At 38.7% G+C, this 26,781-nt stretch overlaps 1 protein-coding gene across 2 annotated transcripts in view; it reads left to right on the top strand.

Moving 5' to 3' along the window:
• Window positions 1-26,781, top strand: part of ATM (ATM serine/threonine kinase) — an 87,097-nt gene that overhangs the window by 26,902 nt on the left and 33,414 nt on the right. For both annotated transcript variants that reach the window (XM_089512688.1, XM_089512687.1), the window contains exons 18-33: window positions 2,604-2,803; window positions 3,638-3,720; window positions 3,812-3,967; window positions 5,689-5,764; window positions 5,852-5,982; window positions 7,208-7,328; window positions 8,990-9,166; window positions 9,641-9,801; window positions 10,687-10,933; window positions 12,580-12,698; window positions 15,573-15,699; window positions 17,375-17,574; window positions 19,716-19,890; window positions 21,856-22,020; window positions 22,575-22,707; window positions 25,253-25,342. In XM_089512688.1, coding sequence (XP_089368814.1) covers window positions 2,604-2,803; window positions 3,638-3,720; window positions 3,812-3,967; window positions 5,689-5,764; window positions 5,852-5,982; window positions 7,208-7,328; window positions 8,990-9,166; window positions 9,641-9,801; window positions 10,687-10,933; window positions 12,580-12,698; window positions 15,573-15,699; window positions 17,375-17,574; window positions 19,716-19,890; window positions 21,856-22,020; window positions 22,575-22,707; window positions 25,253-25,342 — 2,361 coding nt within the window. The remainder of the gene's footprint in view (window positions 1-2,603; window positions 2,804-3,637; window positions 3,721-3,811; window positions 3,968-5,688; window positions 5,765-5,851; window positions 5,983-7,207; window positions 7,329-8,989; window positions 9,167-9,640; window positions 9,802-10,686; window positions 10,934-12,579; window positions 12,699-15,572; window positions 15,700-17,374; window positions 17,575-19,715; window positions 19,891-21,855; window positions 22,021-22,574; window positions 22,708-25,252; window positions 25,343-26,781) is intronic.

Raw genomic sequence — 26,781 nt, 5'->3', positions numbered from 1 at the left:
GTTTTCAATATGTGATGACAATTCTTTGCAGTATAGATCTGGATGGAAGAAGGTTGCTGTTCATTTCTTTAAATAAACAGATTTTTAATGAAATTTTGAACAGTAGAGTGCATATACTCTACCAATATACTCTTCCTGTTGTAAGGAGAAATAATATTTTGTACCGCTTAACTCACACAAAATATGTGTGTTATTTTCAAAAGCATCCCTGCATCTCAGGCCAGAGATGGGCAGAGTGCAGCCTGCTAGACATTCGACCTGAAAGCCATTTTTGTAACTCTCTTTGGGGAGCCTTTGTTATGGGGGGGAGGGGTGTTTTTGTATTTTTGCCATTTCTGGACTTGCTGCAGCCCTTGAATGCTACTGGAGACTAAAATTTGGCCCATGGGCCTTTCAGAGCACCCTTTCTGATTCCTGACACAGAGCTGCTAACATTGGCAAATTATTTCTCTTCCACTATGGTCTACCAGTGGAATTACAACTGCTTTCAACACAAATGGGGAGATACTATGCTTTTTCTGTCAATACATGCCACTATAGAAAGCATGAAGTTTCTTGCTTTCCTTCTGCAGTAAGAACAGCAGGAATGTTTTCGCTTGTGTGGTAAATTAGCCAATTTAAACAGAATTGGGCTGTGGAATGGTGAAGGGAGTAAACTTTCTGGCAGAGAAAGGGTGGCTGATTCATCTGTGAACTAAGGGGTATATCATGTCCACCGAAAGCAGAATAAAGTGAGGAAGGATTTGCTAGACTAGTTTTAGGAGCAGAAAAATGCAAGAGTTACAAGTGAAGATGGTAATACCTAGACCCCCTGTAACTTTCTAAGAATGAGGCAAGACAGTTGCACAATAAAATTCTTGTCAAGAAGCCCCCTAGGTTTTTTATCCCTCTAAAGATTACGGCTTTAGAGCTAACAGGAGCACTACAGATATGGTGTTTGCCCTTAGACAACTGCAAGAGAAATGTAGAGAGCAGAACAAAGGACAAAGGATTTGTTGACCTCATCAAACACTTCGACACTGTGAGTAGAAACGGTCTGTGGCAGATCCTGGAACGACTAGGATGCCCCCCAAAATTCCTCAAAATGATATCCTGCTACATGAAGGCCAGCAAGGTCAAGTCAGATATGGCAACGCTCTCTAGGAGCCCTTTCTAATAACAAACGGTGTGAAACAAGGTTGTGTTCTTGCTCCAACTCTATTTACAGTCTTCTTCAGCATGATGCTCCAAAGGGCTACGGCAGATCTCAAAGAAGAAGACGGCATTTATATACGCTACCGTACTGATGGTAGCCTGTTTAACTTAAGCCACCTGAGGGCCCACACTAAGACTCTAAACTGTCTAGTCCGTGAGCTGCTTTTTACTGACGATGCTGCCCTCGTTGCCCATACGGAAGCAGCTCTGCAGCGCCTAATATCTTGTTTTGCAACAGCTGCAGAGCTCTTTGGTCTGGAAGTCAGTCTGAAGAAAATGGAAGTTCTCTACTAGCCGGCACCTCAGGAAGAACACTACCATCCCCACATCACTGTAGGCACATCTGTGCTTAAGTCCGTCCAGCAGTTCACCTACCTGGGAAGCATCATCTCCTCAGACGCCAAGATTGATAAAGAGATCGATCACAGACTGGCAAAGGCATATAGTGCATTCGGAAGGCTTCACAAAAGAGTCTGGAGTAACAAACACTTCAGGCGAAGCACAAAAATCAGTGTGTATAGAGCCGTTGTACTGTCTGTTCTCCTTTATGGGTCTGAAACATGGGTCACCTGTCACCAACACCTATGACTCCTTGAACGCTTTCATCAGCGCTGTTTACGCACAATTCTAAATATACACTGGACTGACTATGTGACAAATGTTGCTGTCCTTGAACAAGCAGGGATCACCAGCATTGAGGCCATGCTATTGAGGACGCAGCTGCGCTGGGTAGGATACGTTTCTAGGATGAAGGACCATCGCCTCCCCAAAATAGTATTCTATGGCGAACTCGCCACGAGTCAGCGTAAGAGGGGCACCCCAAAGAAGAGATACAAGGACTCCCTGAAACAACATCTCAGGCTTGGCCAAATTGATCACCAACAATGGTCTGCCCTGGCCTCGCATTGGGAGGCATAGAGATGCACTATCCATGATGCTGCAGCCTTTTTCGAAAACTCACGCCGAACGAGTCTCAAAGAGAAGCGACAACACAGAAAGAACCACAACCCGGAAACATCACCCAAGGAGACTTTCTGCTGTGCTTTCTGCAACCAGACCTGTTTGTCCCGGATTGGCCTTTTTAGTCACCAACGCGCTTGTACAAAGCACGGGATGAGTCCTTCCTGAATCTTCGTTCGCGAAGCAAAGCCAGAGAGAGAGAGAGAGAGAGAGAAAGATTACAGCTGTATAGTTTGATTATTGGCATTTTCTTTTGTCTATATTAGTACTGTGCCACACATTCTGTTATAGTATCAGATATTGTCCCTACTTTAGAAATTCTCTCTGTGGGGCAACTAGAGTGAACTGTAGATAACTGGCTTCCTGGCACATGTTCACAGCCTGTTTGGAAATACACATTTTATATATATATATATATATATATATATTTTGTAACATTTTATTTACAGGTGCCTTAAGCCCATTATCCGAAGAACATCTGACTAAACAGGACTTGCTCCTCCTTGACATTTTAAAGTTCTTGTGTATTGCTGTCACAGCATCTTCAGGACAAACAGTTTGCTTTAGAGTTTCTGAAATTCGGAGGAAACTCTTGATGCTAATTGAGGGGAACACATTTGATTATATGAAACCACTACATCTCCAAGTGGTGAGTATGGTGGTGAAAGATTATTATCCTGCTTAGCTTTATCAAAACCAAAGGTGGGGGAAATTCGGGCTGCATCATTGCACCAGCATATAAGCAGCCCAATGCTAGTGTGGGAATGCAGCAAAGCAAAAGTGTGGAAGTACATCAAACAGGGTAGGTCGCCAATAGCTCAATGGATGTAATTACAACATACACAAAGCAGACTATCCAACAGGGGGGCATGGAGTGAAGTGGGGATGAAGGGGGCATGTATGGGGGGCTTCCATGATTGTGGGCACACTGATGTACCGATGCACTGTACAGGTGGTGCATTGTATGTATGACTGTGGCTGATCATGCAGGTGAGCATCCAATAGAATGGCATCTGGTCAGGATGAGAGGAGTAATTGGAGGTCGTGGGCAGTGTGTTTGTGCAATGGTGTGCATGCATGGTGGTCAGGTGACAAAAAAAAAACCTGTGCAGCACGGTTTGATGCCCCATGGTGTGGACAGCCTGTGGATGTTCAGGCTGCCTGGGGAGCGGGCTGTGCGGCCAACAGGATTTCTACACACTTTCAGAAAACCTAGGAACAAGTCACTTTTTCCTGCTTGTCTGCTCTGGCCCCATGATTCTGGACATTAGATAATTCTTTTTGGTACATATGTGAACACATGGCTTCTTTCTCTAGGATACTGAAATTTACTATCCTACATTAACATCTAAAATTGTAAATTAATGTTGTGCATTAATAATTACATGTTAAACATGAATATATATGTAATTTCTGTGTATATATACAAGTGTATAAGTAAATCCCTTTCTTGTGTTTTGTTTTTAACTGTGCTTTGTATTAGTACTTAGCCTTGTTGAAGGAGCTTCCTAGTGAAGAAAATCCCTTGCTAGAAGATCAGATTGTCTCACTGCTCAGTCCTCTTGGGTAAGAAAATAATTTCATTCAGTTTAATAGATATGTCATTTGTTATTATGCTCCAGATGCATTTCCTCAGACTTTTGGTTTTATTTTACAGGGATGTCTGTTCTTTTTATCGTCGAGATCAAGAGGTTTGCTCAGCAATTCTCCATAATCTCCTTCCCATGGTGACTGCTTTGGGCAATGCCACAACAAATACTGAAGATTTAAGTAGAGCCCAGGGTCAATTTTTAACAGTTGTAGAGGCATTTTGGTATGTTAAGTATATTTTCAACACCAATTAATTTCATGACCATAAATGTTTAGTTTGTAATAATTACTGGCAGTGCTGTCCAACTCCTTTAAAAGCTGTCCGTCTGTTAGGATTCTATGGATGCATGCCCCGCCTCCGCTTCCATGGTGGCGTGATGCTGAGGGCCACACCACATGGCGGGTGGCATCATGGCACTCATCGGGTGCTTCATCCAGATGATGCAGTGCCAAAAGAGTTCCGTAAAGCCGCAGCAATGGTGCCTTTTCTGTGGCGCAAAAGCCAGATCAGGGCCATGGCATGCGGTTGGTTGCCCTTTACATCTATATAGGTGTAGCCCTATATTCCTGTGCATAGACTATAGACTACCAACTTGTTAATATAATTCCCAAAGTTTAATAATAATAATAATAATAATAATAATAATTTGTTTTATTTATATACCGCTATTATAAAAACCATAGCGGTGAACAGCAAGTAAGCTAATTTTCCCCTAACAGTCTGGGTACTCATTTTAGCAACCTCGGAAGGATGCAACCTGAGTCGAGCTTGGGCCCTTTTGCTGGTCTTGAACTCGCAACCTTGTGGTTTTGAAAAGTGTAAATCATAACAAAATCTAATAATATTTCACAGTGTTAATATAATAAGGATTCAGATATTTTTATTAAAACATTAATGCAAAAAAACCTGTTTCAAACAATAAAAACCTGGTTTAAACAAAAAAAATCTGGTTTGCAGTGGTATTTTTCTTTTTAAAAAAAAACAACCCTCTTTTTTTACCTGGCTGTTTAGGGTGGGAAGGCTTTGGATTCACCTACATTTCCCAAAAGACTCTAGGCAGCCCCCTGAGGGTTCTGGCCCCAAGTTGCTCCTAAATTAGTCCCTTAACTTGCTCTCTCCTGAACCATGATGAGCAGCTGTCTTCCCACATGGTTCTCTTTAGTCACCTGGTGCCACTGTTGAAGTCAGAACAAGAAGTCCACCCATGCTTTTGTCTGGGCGCTTCATTCTGGCCTCTAAGCAGCTCGCTCCCACAACAGCAGCACCAGGTGTCAAACAGGGACCACATATTGAGAGGCAACCGCCAATGAAAACAAAACAAAAAAAAAAACAAAACAAAACAAAAACCATAGCAACTGGTCAGTTTTTAAAATGTGGGTAAGGGGAGGAAGCCACCAATCAGGTGCAAGCATCATGAAGATACTCTGCACCCGATTCAGGATTTTGGCCCTGCATCATATAAGCAGGACGCAGTGAGTTGGAGGAGGAACTCTGGGTAAAACATCAATTTAGACAATGCCTTGGAAACTGTATTATAAAGCTATGCAAAGGGGTTTTATTTACATGTATCCTTTTTCCAGCCAACAAATTACCTTTTTGATCCCAGGCTTTTGGAGTGAGCAGGGCATGGGGGGAGTTAGTGGGGAGTCTCAAGGTCTACACTGGATCACAAATCCTAATTGTTCTTACAAGGGAGTAATGAACAAAAGTGAACACTTAAAAGGGAATAATTAACAAAAATAAATAAAATGTAACTTAAAAATATTTTTGTGTGGATTACCTACATTAGCTGTGTACTCTGCTTGAACTGCTGAATAAATGTAAAACTAACAAAGATTTTTGAAGGATGGAAAGAAATATTCATGTTAAACAAAATTTCTAAGAGTTAACTGTAAAAAATGTGTTTTGTCCTGTTATCTAATATTAAATACTATCTGTTCCAGGCAATTAGCAAGTGAACATAAATGCACAGCTCCAGTAAGAATAGCCTTAGTGAACTGCATGAAAACCTTACTTCAGGTATGTTAAGATTCAGAAGTATATAATAAACAACATGTTTCCCAAGTTCCATAAAAATATAAGTTATGCTCTTTTCTAATTCCCCAGGCTGATCCTTATTCAAAGTGGACCATGCTTAATGTTAAACATGAAAAGCTGACTGTCAGTGCTGCTTTCCCTAACTTCCTTGCAGATAGCAACTTTCAAGTTTGCATGGTTGCAGCTAAGTCAGTAACCAGGTATACATCTTTTAAAAAAAGTATTTCACTGTCTTAAATTATTCAAAAGTTAGCCATTGATCACTGCTTAGCACTTCTTATTTACATCATGAAATACAAGTACAAGCAAACAGCTTAGGCATCTATTCAAAGCCATGTTTGCTGCCTCCCTGTCATTTTTCTACAAAGGCCAGGCATGCACTTCGTGCTAACATCCAAAACTTTGAGCTAATATCTCATAAAATCTAAAAGCAGCAGCCAGTTCTGCAGCCTTCTCAGCTAATGTTTCTCTGGAGGAAATTTGCAGAATGGCAACAGGTTATCCTTTCCACTTTTACAAAGCATTACAGGATGGACAAATTTGCCTCCATGACATGAGGGCATCCTTTGGAAGGAGGGTGGTCTAGCAAGTCCTGTTGAACTAATTGATTTTCTTGTCACCTTCCCTCCAGGGTATATTTATACTTTCTTGGATGGCTCCTTCTGCAATGGCTCAGGATGGCACATTGGGGAACGTACTGTGAAGGTCCATTCTAGCCAAGTAGAAGGAGCCATTCCCCCCACTCATGGGTGACCAGACTATTTTTCCGGTTTTGGGAGAATTCTTTCTGTTCTCACTTTTACTTTTTCTCAATTTGTGAATAAACTGAGGAGGAGCTAGGCATTTATTAAGAAATACTCTCCAAACAGAACATAGGCGGCTACGGGAATTAATTGTTTTCTTGTATGGCTCCTCCTTGGCTAGAATAGCCAATGTAACATTCATAATCTCTGTTTTATTGGACACAGGCTTCTTGATTAGTCAGATAATCTTCTAAGGTGTGGGGAAGGAGGGCACTTGGAAAGTCTAGAGAGGCAATCAGAATGCAATTACAGTGGACCCTTGTTATACGCTGGGGTTTGGTTCCAAGATCTCCCGTGTATAACAAAATCTGTGTATGCTCAAGTCCCATTACATATAATGACATAGCAAAATGGTGTCCCTTATAAAAAATGGAAAATCAAGGTAAATTTATACTTTTTTGGAACATTTTCAAACCGTGTATGCTTAAATCCGTGTATAAAAAATCCGTGTATAAGAAGGGCCGACTGTATTATTCTTACTGTTTTTACTGTTGTTATGGTTATTATTTTGATTTTAACTCCTTCTCCCTTTTAAGAGCTTAACTGAAACAGAAACGTCATTGTCCTATAAAATAGTGAGTGTGCCAATTTTTCCCAATTTTTCTCCCTGTCTGAATATAAGTTTGTTCCAAGAAGAGAAACCAAGAGATTCTACTGGTTTATTGAAGCCTCTTCCTCTGACGTTCCAACAAAAGGCCTTTGACAACTTGTACATCAAAGTTCAAGATGGAACAAAGAAGCTGGTAATTGTATTTGTCACTAAGAATTCATATAGCGTTCCAGTGTAATAGTTTCCCTGATCAGTGGAGGTTATTTTATGTTAGGCCAAGAGACTCGGTCCTTGTTAAGCCTTGTTAAGGCTTAGCTTACAGTTGTAAACCGCTTAGACACTGCTTAGATGGTATGAAGCGGTATATAAATGAAGTTTGTTTATTTGTTTGTTTGTTTTCTTCAGTGTTATATTGAGCTTGCAGTATATAGAAGGAAATTGTATCTGGAACATAGCTGAATTTGCTTCAGTCCTAATTTAGTTGCCAAGTAATTAATAATCAATAAGAGTCTTATAAAATGAACAGACTGCATACTTGAATGAAGTGGTTAATTGGAGTACTTACCACAGAGTGGTAATCCTGTTACTGGGATGGAACTACCTTATTAAGAATCCTGCTGCATTATTTTATTGAATTTGTCTTTATTCTCTTCTCTTGGAAAACTTTAAAGCTGTGCTTTGGAAGGATTAAGAGATGATTTTAGCATTGCTAGATATTAATGTAGCAGTTTTTTAAAAATTGTTTATTTAGATTATTTATCTTAGTTGGTTGTTCCATCTTCTGTTGGAGTTCAAAAGACAACCTGTAGATAAGTGCAGGAGCTAAGTAGAGCACCTCTATCAGGAAATTTCATTATAGGGTTTCAGTTGTGAAGCACAACTGCTATAGTTCCGTGGTTAACCTTAGAATTCACAACAATACACCTTGGCTCTATCTACCATTAAAGGTCACAAAAATTTAGTCATGTTAAACTGTTTGAGTTCCGTTCTGAATAATCTCTTAAGTGGAACATAACCACCACTATGTGTACATACATGTGCCTGTAAGTTTGTTTTTCTGAAATATCAAAGTTGCAACTTGCTTTTCTTTTCTACCCACAAGGAGAGCATCTGTGCCTTTTTGTAGAGTCTAATAAAGTTGTGGAAGTAGACTTTTAAAATGTTAAAATAACTCTTCAAATCTCTATTGATTAATTTATAGTTAACTTTGTTCTCTGTGCTGGAGGATATAATGAATAAAAGTAAGAATTCATTTCAATGCTATAATCCTTTTAAAATATTTATGAAGTGTAAGAGAACCCTAAGCTGCTTTTATTGTGTTATTTGACTGTATGTTGGATTTTTGAATTGTATTTTTTGTAATAATATGGAGGTTTGTTTGGGTACTTATGTATTATGTAACTTGTTGTTGTACACCGCCATGATCGTAGGAATGGCGGTATATAAATGAAATAAATAATAATAATAAAATAACCCTTCAGCATAGTACAGTATACAGTAGTGTTGGGCTATGAGTCTGGGTAGGAGATCAGAGTTTGAATCCATGTTCAGCAAGAGGGTAGTGTACCTTAAATGCAGGGTACATTTTAAAGTAAATAAGTCATACTGCAGGCCTGTACCAATGTATTTTGGAATAAACTTCATTGAATGGAACTATTTATTAAAATGCATGCATAGAATTACACTACAGATGTCCATTAGGTGGAAGAGATTTTTGACAAAACAGGCCTTTTCATAATTTCTTACTATCTTTGGTCCAGAACACTATTTTTGCAAAATACATATCGTTTAAGGATTTTCATTTTAAATCTACCATATTTGCTTATTTTCATTCTGTATTTTTCCGTAATAAAGGCAACTGGCAATGTCTGCCAAGAGAGTCTTCCTGATGAAGAACATAATAGAAAAATAGTTCTCCTCATGTTATTAACTGTCATTTTACGCAGTAGTCCAGTGTGTGAAAAAAAGGCATTGTTTGCAATTTTCCAGTGTGTAAAAGAGAATGGATTAGAACCTCAGCTTGTAAGAAAGGTATGCACATTGGGAAATCATACGATTAAATAATGGTAAATGGTAAAAATTCTTCTACGTTTTTCAAAGAATTTACACTTAGGGGGAAAGGCTGACTTAGAATTACAAAGACTTAAATCAAAGATCTTTAACTCTTTAAAATTTCTCATGTTTTGTGGCCCTGTATATATTTGTTAAATAGCTATTTATTGTTTGTTCACAGACAGCTATAGGAAAAACCTAAATTTATGGGTCCCCTATGAGCACGGCTTGGTTCTGACCTTTAGTTGTTTCATACTGAATATAGTGCTATGTTATCTCTACTAGCCTAATTCCAGTCTCTAGTCTCATTTACAGTAAACCCATTGATTCAAGTGTAAAATCAGCATTTGTGTGAATCTCATTGATAGTAGGTACATTCTAGTTGGATATTGAGAACTAGAGTTTCACAAATGTTTGTGGTTTGATTTTTTTTCTTCCTTTTTTCATATATAGGTATTAGAAAGGATTTCTGGCAGTTCTGGCTATAAAAGTACAGAAGATTTCATGAATACCCACTTAGATTATCTTGTTCAAGAGTGGTTGAACTGCCGCTACAGTCTTCATCTTTTTCCATATATTTTGTTGAATTACTCTAGTTTAGAGAAATTCTACAGGTATGCCTTTATATTACATTTATGTGCATTTTTTTCATTTAGACTCAATAACAACAATAACATTTATTAATAACATCAATTTCACCAAAGGGCAAAACATCAAACATATATAATAAGACATAAAGTTGTTATACTGGATGACAAACTGCATTTTTATCATGTTGGTTTATCATACATCTGAGGAAGTAGACTGAAGTCTATGAAAACTTATGCTACCAGCTTCTTTCTTTCAGGTATTCTCAAAGGTGCTACAGGATCCCTTTGCTCCTTGTTTATCAGTTGATGCAGCATATTTTGAGACTGGATGAAATTTTCTATTCGACTCTAGAGTATTGTGAAAGCTAATAGTGGCCTGTAATCTGAGTAAATTGCTTGTGATGGGCTGTTGCTCCTGCTCAGACCACAGTCAGAAAGATATATTAAACTTCAGATGAATAGAGCATTTCCAAATTGAGTCTTATTAACCTTAAACCAATATTTAAAATCCACTTCATTCATCTTCATTTATTTTGCTATAGTTCAAGCTCTTCCCACAATTAGCTATCTGGTGGTGCCTAATGAACAGTAGACTACCAGAGGAACTTTTCCATAACCATTTGTTATAAATTCAAAATTCAGTCAGTAAAATTTAAACTCAGCAACAGAAAAAGTTACTTCTGTTGCTTGCATGATGTATTTTGTGCATTTTTGGCTGGCCCAATAAAGATATCACTGTTTTGTGCATTTTTGTGGATATTATTGTATTAACATGACTACCCCTACATATGTTTTCTGCATTTGTTAAAAGGATGTAGTTATAGATTATTTAGATAACCATTGCTATATATTATATTTGAAATGTAATTCCGCTCCCACCCATATTGTCATTCAAACTTTTCATTGTAGGTCCTGTTACAAAGTTTTGATTCCACAACTAGTAATTAGAAATCAGTTTGAAGAAGTCAAATCCATTGCTGACAAAATCGAAAGAGAAGAGAAACAGCTTCTAGCATACTGCTTTCCCAAAATCCTTGTGGGTGTTCTTCCTTACTTTGCCTACCAGAATCACGAAGATGGTGAATTTGCAGAAAAGAGAGCGAGAGCTTCTAAAGTCTATGACAAACTGAAAGATGAAAGCTGCTTAGGAATACAGGTACATTTTTCATCTGTTTTGTTTCTGGTTGTATAAGTTGCATAGTGTATTAAATTAGCTCAAAGGCTAGTATTTAAAAATGGTAGCTATAGAAGTAACCAGTAACTATGGGTATATCTGCACTGCATAATTACAGCAGTTTAATGCTACTTCATTTGCCATGGCACTATCCTATATAATCCTAGGATTTGGTGAGACACTTAGTGTATCTTAGTACAATTCTCTAGTGAACTTCTCTGAACAACAAAGTAGAGCAACAAAGGTAGAACTCTGGTAGAGAATTCTAAGCCCTGCACAAAACAACAAATTCTACAAGATGGACCCATGACAGTTAAAAGTGAGATACAACTTCTTTAATTTTGTAGCGTGGATAACCTTCAATATATTGTTTATTCTTTAAAGCAAGAGTAAATAATTCATTTCCAAATTACAGAAATAACTGAAAGTGAAGTTGAAGGCTTTCATGGCCAGCATCCATAGTTTTTGTTGGTTTTTTCGGCTATGTGGCTGTGTTCTGGAAGAGTTTATTCCTGACATTTCGCCAGCATCTGTGGCTGGTATCTTCAGAGGATGCTGACATTGAAGTGAGTGGGGTATATATACTGTGTGACCCTTGGTTGAGAGGCAATGATTTGCATGTTGATCTGTGTGTTGTTCTGTTGTTGAATGGCAAGGCCTCAAGATGGGAGGATACGTGAGGAGGATTGGTATCTAATTAGTGATCCATTGTCTGCTGGGAAAGCCCCTGACCCTGGGTAGTTTTCATATGCATTTGCTGGGTCTTGATTATATACATTTGTTGGGTCTTGGTTTTGATGTTTTTCAGGACTGGTAGCCAAACTTTGTTTACTTTAAGGGTTTCTTCTTTCCTGTTGAGGTTATCAAGGTGTTAATGTATTTCAATGGATTTCCTGTGCAACACCTAGACAGCTTCAACAAGAAAGAAGAAATCTTTAAAGCAGACGTGCACAGCATACAGCCCGGGGGCCACATGCATCTCGCTAAAGAATTTCAAGCAGCCTGCGAGGATGTGGAACAACTTCAAGGCTCCTCCACTGTTTGACCTCCTCCTGAGGAGAGGGCCACGTGGACAAGGAAGAGGAAGGGTAAACACTCAGCTCACAAAGGAGGAGGATGGACGAATGCTCTCCCTGCAAGGCTCTTCCACTGCTCACTTTTCCCCCAAGGAGAAGGACGGGTGGAGGAGGAAGAGGGGCGAACGCTCACTCTCCAAGGCTTCTCTGTCACTTGGCCTTCTCCCGAGGAGAAGTCCAAGCAAAGAAGGACAGGCAAGGCTCCTCTGCTGCTCAACTTTCTCCTGAGGAGGGGGCCAGGCAGAAGAGGAGGAGGATGGAATTAATCAACAACAGAACAACACACAGATCAACATGCAAATCACTGCCTCTCAACCAAGGGCCACACAGTACGTATATCCCACTCATTTCAATGCCAGCATTCTCTGAAGATGCCAGCCATAGATGCTGGCAAAATGTCAGGACTAAACTCTTCCAGAACACGGCCACGTAGCCTGAAAACCTCACAAAAAACTATATCTGAAAGTGCTGAAAATAGCTACACGTCATGTCATGTAGTTAGTTGCTTTCATTGTATTTAGTATAAAACTAACTCTGTTGTACTTTTTACAGTTGATAGACAATTTATTTCATGGTAATCTGCCAGAAATTGTGGTAGAGATATTGATGACCTTGCATGAACCAGCTGATAAAAAGACAGAAGAAGAATCTGATTTAAAGAGATTTGCTGGGTATAGTTTATATTTCTTTATTAGTGTGTTATATATTCTAATATGTGTGGCATTTTTATGAGTAAACGTTTTGCCCTGATGGGTATGTAATATCTTAAACAAAAACTTAAGAAATAAGAATATAAGTGTTTGAAATACTAATTTGCTGTCAAGTCTAAGATAATTTGAGAACCACAACTAGCCATGGCATCTTAAGAAATGTATTGTTATGAACATACCAGTAGCAATAAGACATATCTTTGTCCTTTATAAACACACAGAATTTTATTTATTTAAAGAAATTCTTGTGATGTTCTTTTCTTAACCATCTCTTACTGAACCAAAACAAGAATTACGTCATTCTGCTTTGGAACTTGTAAGTGAACCCATTCAGCAGTTGACAAACTGAACATACCAAATGCACAGTGTATTCATACAACAGTTTATAAGCCTGATTTCCTGTGAGCATTAGCACATGATATGATACTTCTACTCTTTTTCTCTAGATAACAATGCATATAAATATATCAATGCACACATTACATGTGAGCACAAGTAGACAAAGAAACCCCAATGTGAATTCCATGTACACGTGCATATATAGACTTGCCACATTACTGCACTACATGCTTATAGTGTGGCTATTCCACTTTTACTGATCTGGCTGCCTCCTGTTGTATTTTGGGGTTTGTAGTTTAGTGATGTTTAAGAACTCTCTGGCTGAGAATTCTAAATGCCTTCCTTCACCTGTGAATCCCAGAGTGCAACAGGAGGCAGGCAGAGCAGTTAAAGTGGAATACAGTGGTCCCTTTGTATATGGGGGATTGTTCCGGACCCCCTTGCATATGCGAGAAAATGTGGAACCTCAAGTCCCATTGATTCTAATGACAGCATGCTGCCATGTGAGGCGCCGTGCGGCACAGCACATGCAGCACAGGCACATGTACCATTTTGTCCCCCCGGGCTTGCTGTCTTCATGAGCTCAAGTCCACTCATGATAAGCCTGTGGATGGCACGAGCAGACTTAGCAGTGCTATAAGAATGTAGTGCCTTAATTTAGGTCAGGGGTAGGCAACCTGCGGCCCGCGGGCCGGATCCGGCCCGCCAAGGCCTTCCAAGCGGCCCCCGAACACTCCTGCCGCCGATTGCCGCCGATTTCCCCCGTTTTTTTGCCGCTCCGGGCGCCATTTTGTTTTTCAAAATGGCGGCCGAAATCTCGCGAGACCTCAGGATGGCAAAGGTCACATGAGATTTCGCCATCATTTTGAAAAACAAAATGGCGGCGCCCATGTAGCAGGCCCGTTGCAGCCCCTAGAGCACTCCAACAGGGCTCCAGGGGCTGCAGTGGGCCTGCAGCAGGCTCCACCTTGTCCTCCGCCATCCTCCTCCCAAGAGCAGGGAAAGGAGGAGGAGGAGGCAGCAGAAGGAGGGCAAAGCCAGGGAGAAACGGAGCCAGAGCAGCAGCTGCAGCCACAGGTTAGTTCATTGGGGGAGGGGGTTAGGTGGGTGTTCTTTGCAAAATGCCCTCTCAGTAGTACTTTGTGGCTTTTCTTTGCTTGCTGCCTTTTATTTTGAATTGCATTTTAGTAATCTCCATGCCTGTAACTTTAATATTAATATTATTATTTAATTGCCCTGGTTTTCATTGCAAAATGCCCTCCCAGTAGTACTTTGTGGCTTTTCTTTCCTTGCTGCCTTTTATTTTGAATTGCATTTTAGTAATCTCCATGCCTGTAACTTTAATATTAATATTATTATTTAATTGCCCTGGTGTTCTTTGCAAAATGCCCTCTCAGTAGTACTTTGTGGCTTTTCTGGGTTGAAAGAGTGCATGTTTCCTGCCTTTTATTTTGAATTGCATTTTAGTAGTTTCTATGCTTGTAACTGATTATTATTATTATTATTATTATTATTATTATTATTATTTTCACTTGCCCTTGGTGTTCTATGTGCAAAATCCCCTCTCAATGAGAAAGAGGAGGAGGAATGTGACTTTCCAAAGTGCATTTCTGTGTATTTTTGGTGCATTTATTGCTGAAAGGTCTGCTGTAACAATGATAGCAGTGGAGGTGGTGATGATGATGATGATTATGATGCTTCTGTGGAAGCTCCGCCCCTGGAGGGTGGAAGCTCCGCCCCTGTTATGTGGCTCTGCCCTGGAGGGTGGAAGCCCCACCGCCAGCATGCGGCTCCGCCCCGGGGGTGGACGCTCCACCCCTGTTATGTGGCTCCGCCCCTGGAGGGTGGATGCCCCACCCCTGGCATGCGGCTCCGCCCCCCCGGAGGGTGGAAGCTCCACCCCCGGCTTCGGCCCCCCAGTTGTCTGAGGGACAGCAACCTGGCCCCCGGCTCAAAAAGGTTGCCTACCCCTGATTTAGGTAGTCTTTGAATGTTGGCTTTCCATCTTTAACCCAGTGCTGAATCAGCAAATCATTCCTTGACTATGAACTGTTAAAACGTTTTTGTAACAACAAACATATTCTAACTTTAATTGATCTGTTTCTTCCTGACTTTTAAGAGAATAAATAAAACTGTCACAAAGTGGTCCTATGGAGAATTACTTAGAGTGACAGTTGACATAATATTTTAATTAATGGCCTCCATAAAGTCTTGAAGTCCTGGGGGTGCAGTGGTTAAATGCCTGTACTGCATCCACTCACTCACAAACCATAAGGTTGTGAGTTCAGTACCAGCCAAAGGGCTCAAGCTCGACTCAGGCTTGCATCCTTCCGAGGTCACTAAAATGAGTACCCAGATTGTTGGGGGCAAATTAGCTTACATTTGTAAACTGCTTAGACACTGCTTATGCTGTATGAAGTGGTATATAAATGAAGCTTGTTTGTTTGTTTGAAAGGCTTGTAATCTTTTCAAATTTTTATTTATTTATTATTTTAGAGATCTTGATCCTTCTCCAAATCCTCCTTATTTTCCATCATATATCATCAGAGCAACATTGGATTACACCAGCAGCTGCTGTAAAACAAAGTCAAAAGAACTTGTAGCAATTCTTTCCAAGAACCCTGTAAGTAATCCATTTTTATGACCCTGGGTCAGAACAGATGGCCCTTTAAAGCCACCATCCGGGCAGCTTGGGAGCGTGACGTTTATATGCCACATGCTCCTATGCCGCCCTGAAGCCACCCAGATGTAGGTGGTTCAAGGCACTCCAGGGGCATGTTGTGTATAAAAACTTTCATAGATTTCAACCCACTTCATTAGAAGATACTGCAGTGGACCCTTGTTATACTCTGGGGTTTGGTTCCAAGATCTCCTGTGGATAACAAAATCTGTGTATGCTGAAGTCCCATTAAATATAATGACATAGCAAAATGGTGTCCCTTATAAAAAATGGAAAATCAAGGTTTGATATTTGAAATTTATACTTTTTTTGACCATTTTCAAACCATGGATGCGTGAATCCGTGTATAAAAAATCTGTATATAAGAAGGGTCGACTGTACATTTAATTTTTCAGAATGAAACTCTGAAATATGCAAAAATTAAATTCAAACCATTTGGAATTTTAAGATTCAGTTATACCTTTGCAGACTGAAAAAACCTCTCTAAATATTCTTTGCCTTAGAAAATCTTATATAATTCATGGGGGTCTTCATAAATTAACAGGCAACCTGAAGGCACATACTGCTGCCTGCAGTTTACTGTAGTTTACTCATCTCTGTAATAAAAAATGTATAAGTATTGTAAAGATGAAATTAGCAGCTCCTGAAAACTGTAGCTTCCAGCCTGTTTCTTCCATCTTTCTTCCTTTTGATACTTCCTATCTGTGACCTGATGTGTCAGAACACATCTGCTTTTTTTTTTCTCTAGTAGCAGCAGTGCAGAATATTGGGGCAATGCATACCATTGTAAGTTCAGGACACAAACAGACTGTTCCAAAACCTGGTGGCTTTATGTACATCGTCATAGAATCTTAGAGCCAGAACAGACCACAAAGCCAATCTAGTTCAACCTGCTATGCAGGAATTCACAGCTTAAAGCACTCCTGAAAGATGCCTATCCAACCTCTGGTTACAGACCTTGAAAGATAGAGAGTCCCAAGGCAGTCTGTTCCATTGTTGAACAGCTGTTGCAGTAAAATGAGCAGCTCTCACATCATGTCCAACTCCAGCCTAATGAGGCAAGAAATTTTCCCATCCTGTTTTGTTATTCTTTATTTATTTATTTATTAAAAGATTATAAAAACTGCTTTGCCACCGGGCGGTATAGAAATAAATATTATTAAAATATATTATTAAATATGAAAAGATATTAGAGTGGGGTATGGAATGAAACTCCAAAATGCTCATACAATCATAACATACAGTGAAAAAAGAATATAAATTGCAATAATAAAAAATTAAAAAGCAATACACTAAATAGGAAATACAGATTTAGGCTGCATCCGCACTGCTGAAATAATTCTGTTTCATACCACTTTAACTGCCAGGGCTCCATGCTGTGGAATTCTGGGAATTGTAGTTTGTTGTGGCATCAGAGCTCTCTGACTGAGAAAACTAAATGTCTCACAAGACTACAATTCACAGAATTCCATAACATGTAGGCATGACAGTTAAAGTAGTGTCAACCAGGATTATTTCTGTGGTGTGGATGCAGCCTTAGTTCTTTTAACATGTTGCATGTAAAAAAAAATGCCTATATGAGATTACTTTTCAACACTTTGTTCTATTTTCTTTGAAGGAGTCATTCCAGAAAATCTTACTTGACATATGTAGGCAAGCATCTGAAACAAGTAATATTTACAAAAAACATAGGATTCTTATGGTATATCACTTTTTTGTAAATTTATTGCTGAAACAAATAAAAGATGGTCTAGGAGGAGCATGGGCTTTTGTACTTCGGGATGTCATTTATACCATGATTCATCACATCAGTAACAGGTAAATACAAATATTATATGATATTATCTATATGCATATTTAGTTTATGTTTAGTTGTGTATTGCATTTATGAAGCTTTGTTATTCTACTTCAGTCAATCTACACTAGAGCTTTGTGCTCTTACCAGCTGGGAAAAGGGAGATTCTCACTTAATGCTACACCAGAATTTAATGTCTTGAGTGCTGCCCTCTGGAACCTCAATCAAAGACTTCGACTAGCATGCTCCCATCCCTCCTGAATTACCAAGATGAATCCTCTTGCTAAATTTAATTTCTGTATCCCTGTTTTAGAATTGTTATTGCATACAAATCAAGATCCATAGTTGAAACTTGAATTTTTAAAAATCAAAACAGCCAAATAATCCAGAGTTTGTTATTGGTTTATTTTTTAATTGACCAGAGTTCATTTTTTATTGACAAGAGTTCATTTTACATGGCAGTTCTTTGTTCATATTGTAATTATCCAATCACAGTAATTATCCAATCATCTAACAGTGTAATTGGCTTTTGTACAGATTAAGTATCAGTCTCTTAAGAGTATAACTAGCCACCATTTTTTACCTACCTTCCATTAAATCATGTATAACTTAGGCTGCATCCGCACTGCAGAAATAATCCAGTTTGCCACCGCTTTAACTGCCCTGCTATGGAATTCTGGGAATTGGAGTTTTTGAAGAGTTTGTTCCATAAGCATGAAGCCAGGGCAATTAAAGTGGTGTCAAACCAAGTTATTTCTGCAGTGCAGATATAGCCTCAGTTAGTTGACTAAGGACTATTGTAAGCAGCGATCATAAGCCTTTGTTTTTTTCTATTGTTTTCTCTCTCAGTTAAATTCTTTCTTTGCTTATTTCTTTGCTGATTGCATGGATAAACACCCAGTGTGTCTTCTTTAGTTCAAACAATTCTAACTCTAATGTCTTGACAAGCACATATAGCTTGTTTCATGATTTGCTGGTAATAACGTATTTACAGAACTGTGAAGTTGCAAAATATATACAGAACATAACATGCAGCTAGTAACCATATGAGAAGCAGTATGGTGTAGTGGTTTGAGCATTGAACTATGATTCTGGAGACCAGGGTTCAAATTCCTACTCAGCCATGGAAACCTATTGGGTGACTCTCTTAGCCTCAGAGGAAGGCAATGGCAAACCTCCTCTGAACAAATCTTGCCAAGAAAACCCTGTGATAAGTTTGCCTTGGGGTCACTATAAGTCAGAAATGACTCGAAGGCACAGAACAAGTACAATGCGCCCATGTTATACGCAGGTGCATTATAAGCTGCTTTCAGCATACAGAAGAAGCGGTGCCATGCACCAGAAGAAACAATGGCATGTGCGCACCACCGCCACCCTGCACAGCTGCGAGCACATGCCCCGTTACTTGTAATGGGGCTTGAGTATACACGCTTTTTTCTTTTACGTGGGGGGGTGGGTCCAGAACGGTTCCCCCACGTAAAAGAAGGACGCACTGTCTAACAATATATACTGATAAGACACTAATTGGAAAAAGTGAAACTAATTTGTGGAAGTTTTCTGCCAGCTGTACAAGAAAATTTGGGGGGAACATGCAGGTTTAAGGCTTTGCTTAGGGTTGCAGAAGCTTGTGCATGTAATGATAAATCCTTGTTGTAGCCAAGCCACAAACTAAGGGTGAGGTTTTTTTTCTTGGTTAGTTCTCTAAGATCCTTTAAAACTCAGGAACTGAACTTTATAGTGAGCTGTAGAGAGCCAGTGTGGTATAGTGGTTTGAGCATTAGACTATGATGGAAACTACTTGAAGGCAAACAATAGAAGACATGGACATGGAGCATAGGAAGATGCACTGAACTGTGTTAGGCCATTAGTCCATTTGGTCCAGTATTTTCGACACTGGCAGAAGTTTGTCAGTTGGCAATTTTTACAACTCTGACTGGAATGTGGTCCTTTGGCATGCAAGGCATAAACCCTATTTCTGAACTACATTTTAAGATTTTAAACCCTTTAAAGACTGTGTTCCACTGGGTGTAGGGAAAATAGCCCTTTGTACCTCAGTAGACTCAGTAATTAAACACATGCTGTAGCTCCTTCAAACTTAACATGCACCTGGCCTCTACTTTCATGGTAGAATGGTTTGTATTATTTTCTTATATGTGTGTTTTAGGCCTGTACTACTCAAAGGGATATTTCTCCGGAACTTTTTGCTATGCCTTGATCTTCTCAACCACATTTGCCATACTGCAGTCAAATATTGTCAAGATGCCCTAGGCAGTCATCTCCATGTTATTGTGGGTACACTCATACCTATTGTGGGAGAACAACCTGAAGCCCAAGAAGAGGTAAGTTCTTAATAAAAAACACTTTTCAGGTATTTAATTTCTAATTTCCCAATCTAAGGGCGGGACTTCTGTTGCTCTCTTTTAGAAAATTTGTATTCTGCCATCCCACCTCAGCATGCCCTAGTTATTAACAATGTTCTATAATATTAAAAGATAGCATGGCAAGTAATTAAGCGTGCCTGATGACTTTTTTTCCTTTGAAGACCTTAATGTGATATAAGAAACCTACTGTATTTTGAGATTTCCCTCAGTTTCAAAAGGAGATTGTCATGTTTCTTAGGGATGCTACCTAATGCATTTTTGCTTACATAGAATTACCAGCATGATTCTTAACATCTTGCCATTATGCAGTTAGGAACTGCATTCAGTGTCTTTCCCCTTGTCTTCAAGTCAAGACAAAGACAGATCAAACACTGCTCTATTAGTGAGTTGACAGAGACAAAATAGATGATGAACAATTCTATCTTCTTTCTGTCACCCATTTAGCATTTCTTCATTTCTCAGGGCAGAAGACCTACCACTTCCTTGTTCTTCCTGTTGCTTCACACATAGCTGTGCTAGGACCGAAGGCTTGCTGCTTGATTGGGATAGTTTTTTCATTGCCAAGATCAACGATACTGTAAACCATCTGATAACATCAGGACAGCTATAAAACAATGGGCAGAGAAATCAAGCACAAATAGCTTGATGACAGTGTTCTTAGTGGTATTGCCCTTCTAGTTCATGCTCTAGTCTAGATCTTCTTCACCAGCCTTCTCACCCTTGATTTGAAATTTTGTAACATGATTGAAGTGCCACTAATTTTCCAGCAAGAAATCTACCCCTTGGCCTGCACACTACTTTTGCTTTTTAGATTGTCCCACACCATCAATCACCCTCCCCTATCTCTCCCATCTTTGACAGGAATGCTCTTGCTGTATCTTTATCTTGTGAAACACAATGAGTTTTAGCCATCATCCAGCTATGGTACACTATCTAGACATTGACTTTCTTCTCCAGTTGGACATTTGCAGTCTACTGCTCCATCACAAACCCTACCAGACATGTCTGGTATACTTGTGGAAAGGACACTACTGAGGATATCCCATTTTGCCACAACTCTTTCATTTTCATTTCTTGATATTTTATAGTAGTCAAGAAAGATGAGCTGAGATTGCAAAACTCAAATTACAGTCAAGGTGGAATAAGTGGCTATAGATAGCGCTACCATGATATTTTATGTAAACAAGCAAGGTGGAAAATGTTCCTAGACTCTCTTTCAGTTCACCATCTGTCATGGTCAGACCTGTGGTGACCACCAACAGAGTAGGTAACAAGCAAGGATAGTTCCAAATACATATCTTGCTTCAGTGATTGATGGAGCTGAATTAAGGCCTTTCCTATACTGCTGACCCACTCTGCGCAATAACAAAACCTCTGTGTGAGTTTATATTTGACTACAGAAGAAACCATAATTACAGGCAAACAACTTGTTAATTTTCCTTGACACTGAAATATTGGACCTGAAAAACAATATTCAGTGGCAACGATGGTCATTCAAATGTAGTCACTCCATATCCATGGATTCCTTATCCACTGGTGCAAGTATCCACAGCTTGAAAATATATTTTTTAAAATAAATAAACCAAACCATGATTTTGCCATTTTATGTAAGTGACACCATTTTACTATCCATTGTATTTAATGGAACTTGAACATTCACGGAATTTGGTATCCATGGGGAGTCCTGGACCCAAACGCCAGCAAATAGTAGGATTTTCTGGTTCTGTTATGGCACTCTGTGCAATGAGGCTAGAATGTGCATGAGTCTGCTTATTAATCTGTTCATGTATAAAAACAGTGTGGGGTAAGTAACATTAATAATTTTACAGAGTGTTGTGTCTTTGTTTTTCAGGTAAAAATATGAAGTCTTTATTATAAAGGTTTTCATATTTCTGTTTCTGTTTTTTTAAAACAAAATTTTAGATCTTGGGCTTACTGAAGTATCTAGTAATAGATAATAAAGACAATGAAAATCTGTACCAAGCAGTGAAACATCTAGATCCTTTTCCTGACCAGCCTGCTTTTAAAGAACTACGTTCCGCTCAGCAAAAAATAAAATACAGTAAAGGAAAATTTTCTCTTTCTGAGGTAATTGAATCAGTTAACTTACAAAATCATAGCAAATTAAATTCTTTTAATAAAATAGAAGTAAAATTACAGATTGCACAAGTATTTTCTTTACTGTGCTTGGAGGATTGACAGTTTATGATACAACAGGAGTAGTACCAGAGCATGCAGAGAAGCAATCCACAAAGAACTTGAACTGCTTGAAGCCAGGAATCACTTTTCACCTGATTTCACTTTTCTTTCTTTCCTTGGTACTCATTCAGCCAACTTTACCCGGGTTAGAAATATGTTAGTCCCTTCCCTGCTCCAGTGGTCCTTCTCTTCTCCCTCTCTTTTCCCCCCTTGCTAATCTTTTCCTCCTTTTCACTCCCATTCAGTCTTTCTCTTTACTGACTTGCCTTTGATTCTAAATTCCTGCATGGCATGGGATTGGACTGGATGGCCCTTGTGGTCTCTTCCAACTGTATGAGTCTCTGTATATCTTTTTATAATAACATCTACCAGTAATTGCAGGGCTTTCTAGGAAGATATCTATGAATTGTATCTTTATTATAAAATTAATTTGATGTTTGCAGGAAATCTACCATTTCCTATCTGTAAATATCTCTGATTCATTATCATTAACAAGGCGTGAAGGTTTAAATGATTTGCGCAAACAACTTGAAAGTCATAAAGAACAAATGAAATATCTTATGAAAGAGTTTCAGGGTAAGGATTTGAGACTACATTCTTTTCCTATGAATGGTGTGATTTGTACTTTTATTGTCAAGTTTGTTACTATTTCTATTCCATGTTTATTTTTTAAAAAGTTTATTACAGGTATCAACAAATTTATCATCCCATATGTCATGAATATATTGTATAAATTACTAAGCACTTGCTAATATTCTTACAATACACAAAATCCTTTTGTTGTAAAGTAACTTTTTAATAGTTTCCAAAACTATCCAATTTCATTTTTACACTATATTATACTGTATATTAAGTCTTAATCTACATCAGTCTTAACAGCTTGATATGCTTATTAATACTTAATTCTTTCTATCAATTCATTTATGTTGGGTTGTTTCTGTTGCAATATCAGGAAAATTTCTGTCATTTGGTTTCTAGTTTCATTTAAAATAATCATTTTTTCTCTGTATATTAAAACTCTTGTTGTACATCAGTAATGTACTAATCCAACAACAAGTTTATTGATTAGTCCACTGACCATATCAATAGAATACTAAATACAGTTACAAAATTACAGCATATAAAATACAAGATAAAAATATCAGAATGTCCACGTATATACAAAGATAAAACTGAGTCAGACTTAAAACTCAAATAAGGGGTTAAAACGGACACAGGCTAACTAAAAGCAAATTTTAAAAAGTAGGATGCAAAATAAAATAGTCTAAAATAAGACTAGCTAAAACAGAGTGGGAGATAACAATAAAAGTGTTTAAATGAACTCACCGCCATGACACAAAACCCCGTTTTGTATCATAAAATGATCTCTCAAGCGAACAGCATTGACTACAAATTTAACTACATATCGCACTATATGTATGTTCTTTCCAGAGAAAAGATACGACAATTTAGCTGAAAGATCCCAGTAAGTCATTCTGCCCAAGAATGGTTGTAAAAAGTGTGATCTCTCCTTATCTTATAAACAACAGTCAAACATGATATGTGGAGTATCCTCGATAGCTGGGGCTCCGCAAATACATAATCTTTCATAATAAGATATTTTTTGAAACCGTCCTGTTCTTACCATTGAGTTCAATTGTTCAAATCTAGCTCTGGTGAAGGCTGTTCTCTGGCTCTGTGTTAAATGCAACTCAAGATAATTTTCTAGGCCAAATACAGTTTTATTTTTAGCTAACCAGTTAAGAGATTTACACCCAGCTAACAAAGCTATATCTAATTGCGCGCTGATGTCCCAGATCCTTCGTTTTCAGGATTCCTGAACTGTGTTCCCAGCTGAAAGAAAATAAGAAAGAGAAAATCCTAATTGGAACAAAACTAGTGATAGCTGACAAACCCAAAAGTTAGGGGCCTAATCACCAGCTGTTCTTCTAGGCAGAGTTTGGGGACTCTTCTAGAATCCATTTTGGAGATCTTTAGCCAGTATTTAAAAGCTTTTATCCACGTCTGGCCTTGAATTGAATAGATCCCAAGTTCTGCCCTCACTGCTTGGGCTGGAGTGTTCTTGTCAGTTCCAAGGATCCAAAGTCTAGGGGGGATGAAAATAGGAAACACAGTAATTTTATTAAAACAATATGTTGCAATGGGATGTTAACAGGAAATAAAATGCATAAAATATATGCAATCCTATAAACAAACAGGCTTGTGCTGGCCTGTAAACCATGCCCTAACAAACACAAGGCTAATGTTGCCAGACAGTACTAGGCTTGAAAACTGCAAATCCCAAACAGTATAACAGAACATAAGGAGGTGTCAAACATACAAAATGCCAGTACAATGGCAGATAAATTCCTTTGCACCTCTCAGTAAAAAATTAAAAGGGATAGCACAGTACGCCCATTACAATTGCAAAGTGAACAAACAGAGACCAAACACGTTTCGACTATGCGTCTTCATCAGTGGTCATGGAAAACTAATATTCCAGCCTTCTAAGGTAAATCATATAATATGTAGAGACATCCAGTCACAGTAAGCAAGTTGTTGGTCCTCTTGGACCTAGTATAATGCCAAAGACTTGGATGTCCCACATGTAAATACAAGCACCATAAGATAAAATGGGCAAGATTTCAGCTTTATAAACTTTTAGGATAGGGGATACACTGGAAGTAATGTACTAGCTGGATATATTCAGTAGATTGGGCTTTTTGCACTTTTTATCTGTTTATAAAATATATATCCTTTTCCCATTAAATTTAATGTCCAAAGAATCTTGTATCAAATTCATGAAAATAATAATAATAAAAGCTAATATATTCACAAAGTCAGTATAAAATTAACAATCACCAACATCACAGCTGAGTAATAATTGAGACTCACAGAATGCTTTGGATATTGATATAGTGGATATTGAGGAATGCACCAGATCGAAACACATTTCTTAACTGGAGTGCCAAGATGGAAAAAGGCATGTCTCATTGTACACTCCAGAAAATTGCATTATGGCAGACAGAAATAATATGGATGCAATAGAGGTCTAACATCTGTTAGAATCTACCAATGCAATTAAGCAGCTCTGCCATATACATTAAATATTTATTGTATTACTTTTTCTTTCAACTGACAGAAGATCCAAAGGACTGTGTAATAGTGAAGCTGGTGGTGTGCCTTTTACAGCTTTCAAAAATAGCTGTAAACTCTTCTGATACAGTCTTGGGTAAGTACCTGAGCAGTAAATTGCAGTTCTTTTAAGAGAAAAGTCAGGCTGTAAAACTCCATACCATTTAATGCAAGGGTAGACTAAAAGTAGTTAGGAGGTACATATGCCTCCTCTCACTGTCTTCTACCATAACAAAAAGTGGTGTTTGGCATTTCAATAATGCCATTACATCTTTAAACAATGTGAGCCTTTTCCTGTACACATTGTTTATAAACATATTTGTTGCCCCAGAAGAGTCCCAGAAACACAAATCTGTTTTTACGGGGAGGGTGCATATTGTTTTGAGAGAAGAATAGGCTCTTTTCCAATGCAAATACCACTGTGTGGTGGGGCAACCCCCTGTGGATTTGGGGAGGGACCGTCAGGGTCCCTGTTTGCAGAATTTCCCCATCCTTGATTTAATAGTTCTGTATACCAGATACTAGTGTCTTTTTTCTTTGTTGTTGGCATATTGAAGTCCAATAGTCCTTTCCAGCTAAACTGAAGACAGCTGTCTCATTCAATTTTTAAAACGCTGCCTTGCCAGCTAGTATCATTTTGGTTTCTCTCTTTTCAATTCTAAATTTTCTGTGATTTAACTTTCAAAACTGTCATGACTTTATTTCTTTGTGTTCGCTTCTTTATTTCACTTTATAAGTAGCTACTTTATAAATAAGTAAAATTTCAATTAGACATGGCTATGTAAATGACAGACTTAACAAAACCACTTAGAGAGTGCTGAGTTCACTGATAAGTGGTATAGAAATGTACATGCTATTACTATTGCCATAACAAAAAAGAAAAGGTAATGGATTCAATCAGATCTGACTGGAAAATAAGACCTGATTTCCCTTAGAAAAGAAGGAAAATAGGCAAAAGAAGAGCTAGCTGGATTGAATACTCATGTGACTGCAGAAAAACAAGTCTCTGAGTAATATATGTAGAAAGAAAACAAATCCATTAATTTGATTGTCAGTCTTCAAGTCTGTGAACATGAAGCAGAATCACTGTTAACAAAAACATTTTCACCAAGGGAAGATGAATCAGAGCAGCAAGAGAAATCAGAAATTAATCTAGAGTTAAATAGAAACGATGGCATGTTACAGACCGCCCAAAACAGGCGCTTCCTCGGTGCCTCTCTTTGCTGCACAGCTGTGCTGCAGCATACAAATTGAGCTGCGCAGCAAAGAAGGAGCACAAAAAGCGGCTCCTTCTTGCGGCGCCGCAAAGCCCCAAAGACGGCGCTGTTACGTTGCAGCTGCACAGCTGTGACGTGACAGATACGCGCGCTGTATGTATGGTGCTGCGCTACTGCGGCGCATGCATGACGTGCTAGGGTTGCGGGGCGTGTGCATGCGCCGCCCCGAGGCAACCCTAGCACGTCGTGGACGCGCTGCAAAGGGCCTGTCTGTAACGCACCGATAAAACTAGTCACAAAAGTGAAAAAAAAGACTTCA

Source organism: Sceloporus occidentalis, unplaced genomic scaffold, assembly GCF_023333645.1.
Source record: "Sceloporus occidentalis isolate IW3139 unplaced genomic scaffold, rSceOcc1.0.p SCAF_2, whole genome shotgun sequence".
In the NCBI taxonomy this organism is placed as follows: domain Eukaryota; kingdom Metazoa; phylum Chordata; class Lepidosauria; order Squamata; family Phrynosomatidae; genus Sceloporus; species Sceloporus occidentalis.
Note: the sequence above shows the minus strand (reverse complement) of the source record. Positions and strands in the feature narration are given on the sequence as shown.